This window comes from Petromyzon marinus, chromosome 72 (genome assembly GCF_048934315.1).
Source record: "Petromyzon marinus isolate PM22_M1 ecotype Great Lakes invasive population chromosome 72, UKy_Petmar_22M1.pri1.0, whole genome shotgun sequence".
NCBI lineage: Eukaryota > Metazoa > Chordata > Hyperoartia > Petromyzontiformes > Petromyzontidae > Petromyzon > Petromyzon marinus.
This window is the reverse complement of record NC_133738.1, coordinates 5218244-5232404: the sequence shown is the minus strand read 5'-3', so window position 1 is coordinate 5232404 and position 14161 is coordinate 5218244. Positions and strand designations below refer to the sequence as shown.

General features: G+C 49.6%; 1 protein-coding gene across 1 annotated transcript; it reads left to right on the top strand.

Annotated features, from left to right (window-relative positions):
• The first annotated feature begins 241 nt into the window (after positions 1–241).
• Positions 242–9921, top strand: LOC116957323 (prostate stem cell antigen). The gene is made up of 3 exons (XM_032979404.2): positions 242–399; positions 3740–3868; positions 9518–9921. Exons 1-3 carry the CDS (start codon positions 345–347, stop codon positions 9730–9732), a joined length of 399 nt encoding a protein of 132 aa, XP_032835295.1. The 5' UTR covers positions 242–344; the 3' UTR covers positions 9733–9921.
• Positions 9922–14161: the final 4240 nt, after the last annotated feature.

Sequence of the window (14161 nt, the reverse complement as noted above, 5' to 3'; positions counted from 1 at the left end):
TGGCAACCCACCGCACTCACCACACCCTATCCACTCATCCGATCCACCACACCCACTACACCCCACTTAGCGTGCCAGCCACATTTGCTGATGTTGTGCAACGAGCTCCGACAAATATATTCGGACACCACTCGAAACTATTTATATGGGATATGCAAATACGTTTGTGGGAGTGTCTTCCCCTATCCCATTAGTCTCTGGGGCTTATAAAGTCTCCCAGTTCACCACACAGACGCAGTCACCACTCCAGGGATATCGCTCTCTGACTCTTGTCTCGCTGTCTCTCTCAACTCGCCGACTTTCCATCCCAAAGCGCCACAACGCCAGGCTCCACGACTCTAACCATGACTTGCCACCTGCTGGGTCTGCTCCTCGTGGCGATGCTGTTCGTGAGCGGAGGTGAGACAACTTCTGCGTGGCGAGTTGTTTGTTGTTGCAACAACACCAAAGCAACGCCGATACTGCGATATATAGAGATGTTAACTACCTCGCCTGGTGTGCAGGAGGTCGTGGGTTCGATTATGGACTCTGACGATGCCTGCTGTTGTATCGTTGGATTCTGCGTGTCTCTCTCTGTGGAGATGTTAACTACCTCGCCTGGTGTACAGAAGGAGCATGGGTTCGATCACAGACCCTGGCAATGCCTGTTGCTGTATATTTGGAGTCTCTGTGTGTGTGTCTCTCTCTCTCTCTCCGTGGAGATGTTAACTACTTTGACTTGTATACAGGAGGACGTGGGTTCGATCCCTGACTCTGACGATGCCTGCTGCTGTACAAGACCGGACTTGTCATTCTATCAGAAACAGAAAGTACCCAATCTTGATTTGAAGGTTTCGTGACTGCAGGAATCCATACTATTTGGTTATTTCGGTAAAGTCACGTAGGTATAAAATAAAATAAAGCACGACGTTTCGGGCACAACACAAGCGTCCGTCATCAGGTGGGAAAGCATGATCTGTTGCTGAGGCAGCTGCTGAGGCAGTCTCAGCAGCCTCAGCAGCCTCAGTCTGCCCCAGTAGCAGACCATGCTTTCCCACCTGATGAAGGAAGCTTGTGTTGCGCCCGAAATGTCGTGATTTATTTAATACCTACGTGACTTCACCGAAAGAACCAAAGAGTATAGAAGGTACCCAATAAATATCCACAATAAGTAACAACTGTATAGTAAATCTAACGCGTATTATTTATATCGATGTTTCCTTAGTATTTCTAATAGCGACATAGCTATTCGACGTTTTAATGTTTTTGGGTGTTTAGTTTCGGTACTAGGGATGAACGATTAATCGATTTCAAATCGAAATCGCAATTTGAAACAATGCGATTGGGAAATCTCAAAGGCTGCGATTCTTTTGCGATTTGAAAAGTCCATTTACTTTCTTATTGGAATCGTTAAATTGTTTTAATCATTATAACTTTATTTATTTAACTTAACAATTGTTCTCTGTTAGATTTTAATTTAATCATTTTAATAAATACACGTTGAAAGCAATTCATATCTTTTAAGTTCTCATCCTTGCATTAGAATGAATAGAGCAGTCCATATTTTGATGGTATCACGTGGTAATGCTCCATCACATGTTTTAAATCTATTACACAGTGAACATTGAACTGAAGCTTGACTTAAAAATGTTTTCATCGCAAATCAAATCGCAATACATCTGTCAGAAAAATCTCGATTAGATATTTTCCCCAAATCGTCAAGCCCTATTCGGTACACCCTGTGTGTTGGAAGCGTTTGGTTCTGCGTTTGTACGTTCGCCTTCCCTTTTGAAATTAAGTTTAGGACTTCTCTTTTCGACTTAAAACTTTCGTGACTGCAGGAATTAATATTCTTGGTTCTTTCGATGAAGTCACGTGAATGGAATACAAAATAATAGTAATAAAATTATAAGATGAAATAAAAATAATAAAATAAAAATATTAAATTGAAAATAATGAAAGTAAAAAAAAACCCACGACGTTTCGATTGCAACACAAGCGGTCTTCATCAGGCGGAGAGAAAAGTGGTTGTTGTTGTTGTTGTTGTGGTTGTTGTTGTTGTGGTTGTTGTGTTGTTTTGGATGTTGTGATTGCTGTTGTGATTCTTGTTGTAATCACACCGAGCGGAACATCACGGTGACAGGAATGTATAAAGGCGTGTTGTGGGTTTAACTCTCCAATACACAACAACAGAACAACCGGGTTAGCGCTGTACTAATCAACTACATCGACACGTGTTGTGTGACGTGGCACAAACTTCCCCTTTACTGATTGGCTGTGTCAGGTGGCGGTGGTGGTGGAGGGTTTAACGACACACACTGAGCTGCACACGTAGCTACACACGTAGCCTCAGTGGGGCCTTACCCCTAGTGCAATTAAAAACAAAAATAGTTAGTGAAGTGAAGAGTTCGTTAATATGACAACGCTTGAACTTGCACTCTTTAACGAAAAGAGAAGTTCATATTTTTGGTTATTTCGGTAAATTCACGTAAAAAGAAAAAAAAAATCTAAAATAAAAATAATAAGATTAAATAAAAATACGTAATTTAAAAGAAAAGAAAAAATGTAAATTGAAAATAATAAATTTAAAATAATGAAAGCAAAAAAACCCACGACGTTTCGATTGCAACACATGCGGTCTTCATCAACTACACCAACAACAACCACAGCAACCAAAACAGCCACAACAGCAACAGCAACAACCACAACAACAACAATCAGCAGCTTCATCAGGCGGCGAGTTGCGAAAATTTGTTCGCGAATGCCACAAAGTGGCGGTGACGGCGGCCTGTGCCAGGCTAGGTGCACTTTGAGGCTATCACGTGAAGTGTCGAAGGCTAGCTGACTGGAAGTCTCGGGTCAGACCCTGCAGGTGCCGTGGGTTGGCTGCCGTGCCAGGCTAGGTGCAGGAGGAGGTCACGTGATAGACCCTGCATGGGCCATGGGTTGACTGCTGTGCCAGGCTAGGTGGAGGTCACGGGACAGACCCAGCAGGTGCAATTGGTTGACTACTGTGTCAGGCAAGGTACATGTGGATGTCACAGACAGCCCCTGCAGGTGCCATGGGTTGACTACTGTGCTAGGCTAGGTGCATGAGGAGGAGGTCACGGGGACAGACCCTGCAGGTGCCATGCGTTGACCGACTGAAATGAACAGATTGTTTAGGCAAGCGCCATTAGAGAGTAGCAGCGCCTACAAAGGCCAGCAAGGAAACACGAGGTGGTTGGTGGCCAGCACCACGCCCGGCCACCTTTGTCTCCCCAGTGGCGATGTTTCCTCCACACCACCACTGCACCAGGAACCAAATTGAGGACGAGTCGACCTCGTGGGAGGAGGCCCCAGGGTACCGCTTCAGATGATCGCCACCTGCGGTGTTGGCTGCCGTGAGCAGGAATCAAACTCGGGGGGCCCGGTTTGTAGTGCAGCAGCGTGATGATGATGATGATCGTCTGCCGTGATGATGATGGTGATGATGGTGATCGTCTACCGTGATCATGATTGTCTGCCGTGATGATGATTGTCTGCCGTGATGATGATTGTCTGCCGTGATGATGATGATGATGGTGATCGTCTATCGTGATGATGATGTTCTGCCGTGATGATGATCGCCTGCCGTGATAATGATGGTGATCGTCTGCCGTCATGATGCTGATAATGATCTGCAGTGATGATGATCGTCTGCCGTGATGATGATGATCGTCTGCCGTGATGATCATGATGATTGGTGTTGTTCTTGTGTTTTGTGTCTGTGGATATACAGGGCACAGCCTCAAATGCTACTCGTGCATCACGAACACCAACAATGCTGCGTGCAACGCGGGCGGCCCCACCACGTGTTCCGTCTCATCGCAGGACAACTGCGCGACAATTCTCATCTACCAGGGCTCCAGTAAGCGCGTTGCTTATTCTGGCAAAGCTGGGGATGGGGGTGGACCCCTTGCGTTCAGCAGTGACTCCCAGGCCCATGATGCACTCGCAAGACGCGCGTCCGCCCTCATTATGTGATGAGTCTATGGGTCTCTGTGTGTGATGAGTCTATGGGGTCTCTGTTTGGTAATGAGTCTATGGGGTCTATGTGTGTGATGAGTCTATGGGGTCTATGTGTGTGATGAGTCTATGGGGTATCTATGTGTGATGAGTCTATGGGGTCTCTGTGCTTTGAGTCTATGGAGTATCTGCGTGGCGAGCCTATGGGTCTCTGTGTATGAGGCTTATATAGTTCTCTGTGTGTGTGATGAGTCTAAGGGTCTACGTGTATGATGATTCTATGGGTCTCTGTGTTGTGAGTCTGTGGGTGTCTGTGTGGTGAGTTCATGGTCTATGTGTGTGATGCTTCTGTGGGTCTATGTGTGTGTGATGATTCTAGGGGTCACTGTTTGTAATGAGTCTATGGGTCTCAGTGTGTGATGAGTGTCTGGGGTCTCTGGGTGGTGAGTCAATGGGTCTCTGTGTGTGATGAGTCTATGGGTCTCTGTGTGTTGAGTCAATGGGTCTCTGTGTGATGAGTCTATCGGGTCTCTGTGTCTGATGAGTTTATGGGTTTATTTTCGTGATTAGTTCATGGGTTTCTGCATCCCAATCGGAGACTTTTCCCCAATGTGTTGATATTTCTCTGGGGTCATCCGGTTTTTCCCCCTTCACATTTTTGAATTTGACATCACGGTGTTCCGAGTATTCGGCTGCTGCTTTACATTTTCATGCGATGATAATGGTGATATCAGCCACCATTTGTGGTAGCGGCTTTTTGGCTTGCTGTCGAACAAAGTTGGCCACAGCATCATCACACGGCGCTGTCGGATGCGCTGCTTCTATGGCCATCTGGAACGCTCTTCCTCCAATATCACGAAGCCACTGAGAGCAATGCAATTTTAAATCATCATCAAGATTGACACTCATTTCTTAAAACTACTTTTTGTGTTTAGTTTGTTTTCCTTCCTCGCGCACCTGAGTTAGCACGGTGGACTATGTATGGTGCGAAAGAAGTGCAACATACACACATACATATGTTGAGGCATAAATGATGACTCGGAGGAAGATCTTCGTACAGGGGCTTGCGCCAGTTATTTGATTAAGACCTCTCTTCGCACACGACTCCGTGTACTGCACGCTCACTGCCTACACTCCACACCCCAGGGAAAAGGTACTGGGGATTCCCTAGCACACCCGCAGGCTACCCTAGCCTGGTGCCAATTTCCCCCTACCCCGGGATCTCATTGCTCCCCCGGGGGAAGGGTACTGGGGAGGTCCCTAGCACACCCACAGGCTACCCTAGCCTGGTGCCAATTTCCCCCTACCCCGGGGTCCCATTGCTCCCCTGGGGGAAGGGTACTGGAGAGGTCCCTAGCACACCCGCAGGCTACCCTAGCCTGGTGCCAATTTCCTCCTACCCTGGGGTCCCGACTTCCACCCTTCACGTTCCCGGACTCTCCAGACGACCCTGAACCCGTGACGGGTTCCAGCTTAAATCCCCCAGAGAGGCATGACGTCACCGTCCTGCCCCCTGTGCATGACGTCACCATCCGTGACGTCATCGTACCAGAGGGTGAGCGTGACATGACATCACTAACTCCTACTCTACACATATACAGATATCTACACAACAACAACCGCCATTCGCCACTAAGTGGCAGTGACGTCACCACGACGCTCGTGCCAGGCTATGTGCACCTTGAGGCCACTGCGAAGTGTCGAACGCACGCTGGCAGGAGGTCACGGGGCACAGGTCGACTGACTGAGATGACTGGCTGATGCACCACCTGTGCCCCCTACTGTGCCAACTTGCTGTGTTTTAACCACCTGGCACTCCGCTCATTGTTGTGAGCGTCGCTCCTCTGCCCTCCGTTGTTGTTGGAGGGTGACTGCTTCCAACTGCCCAGTAGCGTCCTTCACGATTCTCCTCCACAGAGCCCGATCTTTACACCGCTGTTACCAGTCATCGGCAAGTCCACTCAGCTCCACATCCTCCTGTACCACGTCACTCCATCTTTTTTCTAGCCCGTTCCACGACCGTTTAGCCCCCTCTATCCGGCCGAACAAAAGCTGATTAGGCATGCGGTGACTGGGCATGTGGGCTACATGACCCAGCCAACGCAGCCTTTCCTGCCGGAGGAGCTCACCGATGCGACTTTGTCCAGATCTTTCAATGATTGGTGAGCTCCTCACACAATCCAGCCTGGTTAAACCAAGGATGGATCGTAAGCAGGCCAGTCTAAATGTTTCCAATCTGCGAAGATGCTCAATTAGGGGGGTCCACGTTTCGCAAGCATAGAGAAGGGATAGAATGACCTTGGCCGAGAAAACTTGAAGCTTCGTGCGGAGCGACAGACCAGGTAGCTTCCACACAGCGTTATGCAACCGATGAAAATGTAATGCCAGTCGAGTGATTCTGGGTGAGACCTCTGCTTTCTCACCGGAGCTGGTCATGAACACACTGCCCAGGTATGGAAAACTCTCCACTCTCTCCACAACTGCCCCATCACTGATTGGAAGTTGTGGGGGTGGAGTGGCCGATGATACAAAATACCCAGGCAGGTGTTTAGTTTTGATGGGGCTGATGGTAAGGCCCCACCTCTTAGTGGCACGCTCCAGTTCCAGAAGAAGCGCCTCCAACTCCTCCTCTGAGTGAGCGGCAATTACCAGATCATCGGCATACGTAACGTGGTTTACCAATAGGGAGCCATCCCTCGACCGCATCTGGGCATCTATCAGCCTCCTATTGTATGGAAATTCCTCTTGTACAGCCATCAAATTCTTCATGAACTACGTGGTCGAACAAATGTTAAATAAAGTGGGAGCCAGAGGACATCCCTGTCGCACCCCAAGGTGAACAGGGAATGACTCCGACACCCAGCCACGTAGTTTAACCCGGGCCCGCTCACCACCATGAAGGTCCTTAATGATCGTGAGCAGAAGGTCAGGGACTCCAAAAGCACGAAGAATAACCCAGAGCCCAGGCCTAATGATGGTGTCATAGGCCTTGACCATGTCAATAAAGCAGAGATGTAGGTCTTGTTGGAATTTCCTACACCTCTGCTGTCGTAAACGGACAGAAAATATGGCATCTTGGCAGGACCGCTCTTTCCTGAAACCACATTGGGGCTCCGCAAGCCTCTCCTCAGCGTGCCTGGCAAATCGATGTTGAATAATCCTTGCCAGGACCTTCTCTGGCACACTGAGGAGTGAGATGCCCCTGTAGTTGTTACAGTCTGTGCGGTCCCCCTTCTTAAAGAGCGGGATCACAAGGGCATCCTTTCAATCCTGCGGAACCCGTCTAGTGGTCCAGACTGTTGTAATGTAGGGCAGTCTGTGCACAAACGCCATTTCGCTTGGGAGATCATCTCTGCCCGGTGCCTTTCCAGGTCTCAGACTCTGGATCGCCTTTCTTACTTCCTCAACAGATGGCACCTCAGCCAGCCACTCACAGGGGGTGACTTCTTCCAATATTTGAGGCACTTCAGCCTCAGCAGGGTCATGCCCACTTTGTGTCACGATGTTTTCCATGTCCAGCGATTTCCCCTCCCCCAGGACTTCACAGAAATGCTCAGCAAATCTGCAAACCTGTTCCTGGGGGTTGGAGATTGCATCACAGTTTTTTCCCCTCATCGTGGTAAGAGGTGTGGCGCTGCAGGTTACTTTTTTGATGGAGTTAAATAGGGATTTATGATTGCGGGCCATTGAGGCAGACTCCATTTCCTCAGCAACCCGCGACCACCACCCATTCTTGCAACGCCTCACGGCTCTCCGAACTTCCGAGTGAAGGCTGCGGTAAGCCTCCTCATTCTCTGACGTTGGATTCTGTAGACGATTAGATTGGGCCTGTCGCTTTTTCTCAACCATCCTGAACACCTCCTCTGTCAGCCAGGGTCTCTGGGGACGTCTGGATCGCGTACCAAAAGCATCCATTGCAGCTGCATGTGTCACAGCCCTAAACATCGCCCATTTACCCTCGACATCAGAAGGAGTAGGGGATGATGCCAACCCCAGCCGCAAGCAATGATAAAATTCTCGCTTGCAACTTTAATTAGCTAGCTGAGACCAGGCCACCTCGGTTGGAATGGGGTCCTGGGTGTACACCCACCACCGGAGTGGAAGAATGGCAGGCGCATTTTACAGATGACAAGTCGATGGTCAGAGGGCAGTTCAGCTTCATGGTAGGTCCTGGTATCAAGGACATGGGCTTGCATCCGCTGTTCCGTCACTATGTAGTCCAGCAGATGTTCTTGCTTGGACCCGGCATGCATCCATGATGTTGTGTAAATGCGCCGATGCCGGAACAGCGTGTTGGTAATTACAAGTCCATGGGCTGCAAAAAAAATCTAGCAGCCTCCTACCGTTGTTATTGAGCTGATCTGGCCCATGCCTTCCAATCCCTCCAGACCAGGTGCCAGCATCATGACCAACTCGGGCATTGAAGTCACCCACCAAGACGACTCTATCGTGAGGGGCCACTTTAGCCAGCACCTGTGACAGGAGGTCATAGAAGGCATCTGACTCATTGGCCTTGCCTGCATCCCTCCACGGATGTTAGTCTTTGGTGGGGGCATAAGTAACCACGACCACCACTCCTCGCCTCCAGTTGATGTGAAGGCGCGCCCAAAGTAGCCTGGGGCTTACAGCTTCCCACACCTCACAGCCACACTCCCATGCCCCCTTCATTATGTTCGAAAGAAAAGTCACACCCTGTTGTTTGGCAGTCTCTTGCCCCGAGTAGAGGACTGTCCACCCCTCATGGTGGCAGGATTGAGAGCCGGTCCACCGGACCTCCTGAATACCACAGAGATCCAGGTGGTACCGGTCCAGCTCCCGACAGAGGAATGGCAGCCTCTCCTCCGCAGTGAGCGTTCGAACATTGGCCATCCGTAGTGGGTTTTCGTTGTTTCTGGAGGAGCCCGGAGGACAAAGATTAAATCTCCTGGCTCCGCCAGATGGGGTTTAGTCAGGAGACGTCATAGATGCCTGTCCCCCCGGGGCCTCCAGCACAAGCTTATTAATTAGATATTTTAGACGTGGTTTAGTGGTAATTTATTGAAGGTGGAGGGGTTACCAGCCCATTCCACCCGTCCTGAGCCCCCATTTAGCCGCTATGGTGGCTACAAACGCCCTGAGGGGAAAGGCCAATGGGAATTGGCCCTCCCCCCATGGCACTGCCCATGACAGCGTTGCCCGTCCCGCACCACAAGGAGGTAGGGAGTTGTTTTGCCAGACGACATCTACACACACCCAGAGAGACCTACAGAGACCCACAGATTAACACGGATGGCTACATGCGGTGCGAAAAAAGTTCAACATACCTATAAAGAATCCCACAAACACTCATAACAGACTCATAGACACCCACAGATCAGCACGGTTGGCTACGTACGGCACGAAAGAAGTTCAACACACACGTAAAGGTAACTTCTGAAAAAGGGCTACATGGCAGCTCTGCTGGGCTTACAACTGGTAAAATAACAATTACAAATATATTTTTTACGTGTTTTAAATTACATATATATTGTTTTACTTACAATGAGACCCACGTGCTTTCTCGTCCGCCCAGACTACGCCGTCACAAAGCAGTGCATGAGCAAGGCCGAATGCGACGTGGCCAAGAAACTCGACGGCACCACCAACGGAGTCACGCTGCTCACCACGTGCTGCCAGAGCGACGGCTGCAACGTCAACGCCGCCCCTCGCCCGCTGGGCGCAGCTCACGTGACCCTGGCCCTGCTGGGCGTGGCCATCAGCGTCGTGGTCAGCAGGGCTATGGTGTAGGTCGTGACGTCACAGCCGCCTACCCCCAACGTGCCTTGGTTCGGTCCAATCACTTTTCCCCTTCCACTCGGTTGACTCACGACGCTTCCACCAGTGGAGCTGTGCAACGTTAAATCGTCTACATTGTTGTGTTATGCTGCTAAAGAAGCTCAAAGTACGTATGTACATACATACATACATAGAGACAAGTAGACTCATCACGCAGAGACCCATAGACTCACTACATAGAGACCCATAGACTGATCACACAGGGACACATAGACTCATCACACAGAGACCCATAGACTCATCACATAGATACCCAAGTGCGGAATGATATACCATCATTTACAGAGATCCCATATGGCAGAAGAGAATGGAAAGGTCTTTAACCTGGACTTGGAACAGGTCACGCGGGGTGTTCAGAGAGTGTGCAGATGATTAGGGGGTGAAAGGAAGTCCTATAATCAAGGGTGGGGTGGTGGGTTGGGTAGTAGATTTGCGTGACCCTGACCAATGGCCTGTACAAGGTACCGCTCAATTTAGCGAATGGCATTCGTTTCTCAAACATCTAAAAAACAGACTCACGAGCGTAACTAAATTTGTCATTCGCAACGGCTTTACCCATTTGGTTTAATACTAAAACTTCGGGGGGGGGTGTATCGGACAGTCATTCCAAATCGAAAAAAGTATATATTGCAATACATCTTTGTCACTTCTGAGGATGCAAAAAAGTGTAATAACATTATTAAAGAACGTGAATATGAAAACGATTAAATAATGCACTTGAAAAAACTGGTAATAAAAACAAATTGCTGCATGCTGGAATGACTGGAGAGGGTGATGTGGAGACGTTACCGTTGCACTGTATAGGGACACCATAATACTGCTGCGGATTGGAATCTTGATTTAGACGGGAGGAGGAAATCTGATGACCTACGAAGCTCGATGGGCGAGTGCCGTAGGAAATTCGATTATGCAGAAATTCGATTTCGTTGATTGTGCCACGGTGGCTAGGGAGCTGTTAATTTCCTTGCCTGGTCTACAGGAGGTCGTAAGTTCAATCCCTACCCTGACGATGCCTGCTGCTGTATTTGGAGTTTGCATATCTCTCTCTCCGTGTTCCTTCGATTTTTCATTTAGAATCAACGTCACCACACATTCAGGGCTATTTGCCTGCTCATAGAATTTTCAACGTGATGACAATGATAATGATATCATGCCACTTGGTTGAGCTGCCAGGTCTCTTCTGAAAGAGAGCTACACCAGCTCAGTAGTGGTGCCTTACACCTGCTTAAAATCTCTATATATTAAAGGGAAATTTGTGAATGTGTGTGACTTTTCGAAATGTTTAGCATACTTCCTGACATGCAACAAACTTGAAATTTGGCACGTGGGTAGCTTCCAGACTGTACACAATGCAGAAAAAAAATAAAACAATAGACTATTGTATTTTGGGGGGGGGGGGGGCGCGCAATAATGCATGTAATAATTGCACGGCAAGTGAGCGGTGACGTCACATCTGTGATGTTACCCGCATATGGCAGCGTTTCTCAGTGTGCCTGCTAACGTCACGCATCCTCCCCCCCCCCAAACCCTCCGCGTAGGCCCTGTGTCCCGCACAATTTTTTCTAAGTCAACGCGACTATTTTCAGCTCTCTCTCTCTCTTAAATACGAAGCAGAAAATCGATCGGTTTGTGTGTGAAGCAGCAAAAACTCTCGAAACATTGAGGTCTGACGTCATGAAATTTGCACAGCTCATGCTGTTTGGAATTTCTAAGGGAACGCGACAATTTTCAGCTCGCCAGGTCATTCCCTTCACGAGCTTCCTAAATCGACCTTACGTATACATGGGTTACGGATGAATTTCCTCGAGCGAAAAACATCCGATTTAGTTAAATTGAATTGTTTCGGCTTTATTCTTTCTTGCAAGCATCAACTTTTTTCAGGGTTTATCAGTGAAATAGAAGGGAATATGAAATGAATCCTAGACAAGAGTTTCCTAAATCGACCTTACGTATACATGGGTTACGGATGAATTTCCTTGAGCAAAAAAAAACATCCGATTTAGTTAAATTTAATTGTTTCGGCTTCATTCTTTCTTGGAAGCATCAACTTTTTTCAGGGTTTATCAGTGAAATAGAAGGGAATATGAAATGAATCCTAGACAAGAATCCAAGTCCCGGGCGAAGACGGGTAGTAAAGCTTGTATTAAATTGATGGTTTAGTTTTACACGCAAAACAAAAAAAGCGTCTGTCATTTGTAAATCGCGTTCACTTGAAACTTCGTAAACCGAAACGTTCGTGGATCGAGGGATATCGCCTGTGCCTGATTAAAATGCATACACCTGGCGTTCGATGATCTCTCACACAACACACAATTGTCAAAAAAATGCATGCAGTATGTTACTTAGAAGGTAGGCGACTTTTAATTATTTGTACTTTTTGAAGTTAAATTCATCTTGCTCGAGTTTGCAACTTTGCGTGTTATTTCACGGTGATGAATTTTTTGCCAACGACAAACCTTGTAACCAGTGGTTGAAATCGTTCAGAATCAGATTATTTATTTAGGTTGGAGTTGTAAATTCGATGAGCTATAAATGTGTTTTTCACAGACGTCCAGTCAGGGCATGGGGGTCAGATCGTTACAACAACAACAACAACAAACACAATAAGCACACGATAGTAGTGCAAAGTATAGGAAAGGTAAACAAATCACTTACAAAAATACAAAAAAACCGACTGTGTCGAATGGTCGGACAAGAGGCGCTATGAGTGCTGCCATACGTTCTGGATGATGATGTGCTCGCCACTTACACCTCCCTTCCCGTTGCTCAGCAAGACCACGCTACAGGCAGCCTTCGATGCTTTGGGGGAAATCTACTCACCTGCCGAGGGAGCCTTAAGACGGTTTCAGGACCACTAGCAGGGGGCTAAAGAGTTCAACTCTAGCCTACGGGGATGCGCTGCTGGTGTTGGCAAGGAGGGCCTTACCTCGCCTGGCCGATGAGGCACTCGAGAACCTCGTGGTCGAGCACCTCGTAGCCTACGCTTGCAGAGCCGGCGTTGTTATGCCGGTGGTGACGTCCGACGAGGGCATCTCACTGTGGGCCGCCTGGATCCTGCAGGCCCGTAAACAGGTCATGGGTTGGGCGCGACCGGTGGGCCAGGTGGTGGGCACCGAAGGAGGGAGCAGTCAGCCCATTACCACGGTGCTACCAGGGCCAGCGACAGAAACCGCCGGTCCTGAACCACCGCCCGCGTGCTGTCTACGCGGCAGCTCAGGACGCACCTCCAGCAGCTGAGTCGGAGCTGGGGCCGGGGGTGGCATCGGGGCCCGGTGTTGACTTCGCCACGGGAGGTAACGCCGCTGTTTATCGGTGACGCCGGCAGGTTGCAAGGGCCAATGGCACCCTTGGCGGCGGTAGCGCACACGCACACTGGCGCGCCGCAGAGCTTTCTCGCGCCATGCCTCGCCCTCGCAATGCGGCGGAGCGAGACGTGGCCTGAAAAGGGCAGGTGGGGACAGGTGGGGCATGTGGGGTGGGTGGGGGAGTGGGGCACCCTCACCCTGCACCACAATAGGGGGGCCCACAACACACCACATGGGGGACCCACCCCACATTACATGGGGGGCTCACCCCACATCACATGGGGGGCCCACCCCACATCACATGGGGGGGCCCGGCCCACCCTGCACCAGGGAACGCATCTCTATTTCCTGAAGGCAGAAGGAGCCGGCCGGGGGGTACCGTACTGTATGTGCAGGCTCTGGTCAGTGAGTCTATCTCTATTCCCACGGCAGCCCAGATGCTGAGACCGCTGCGATATCGGTCCCCCATCGTGACGGTCCCAGCCGGACTCACCCGTCCTGGTGTCTCCGGCGCACTGGTGGGGGCCGAGACGATTGTCCAGGGGTATCAGCACCTGTTCGTTCAAGCGCTGAACACCTCGGACAGGGCAACCGACAATGCGGGCGGGAACGGTTCTGACCCACGTGGCCCACGTCAATGCCTTGTCAATGGGAGTCCCTGGGACAGGGCCAGAGCTCGGGGCCATGCCCGGGGACGCAACGCATCTGCTGCAGCACAACATCAGCAAGGGGGGGTTGCCGCTCCCCTGCACCAAAACACACACATGGGATGAGCCCGATGGAAAAAGGCCACAAGCAGCAAGCGGTGAAGGAGATGCTGCGGGCCGACATCATTTTCCCTTCGTCAAGTCCATGGCAGGCTCCGGTGGTCCTCGTAAAAAAATAAAAAGTCAGATGAGTCACTGAGAATCTGCGTAGATTTCCGCCGTGTAAGCACCGTTACGCTTGCTGACACATATCCCCTACTCCGTGTAGATTAGGCACTTGATGCACTGGCGGAAGCAAAATTATTCAGTACATTGGATGGATTTATTGTCTGGTTTCTGGAAGATCCCAATGGACGTGGACTCTCAGCC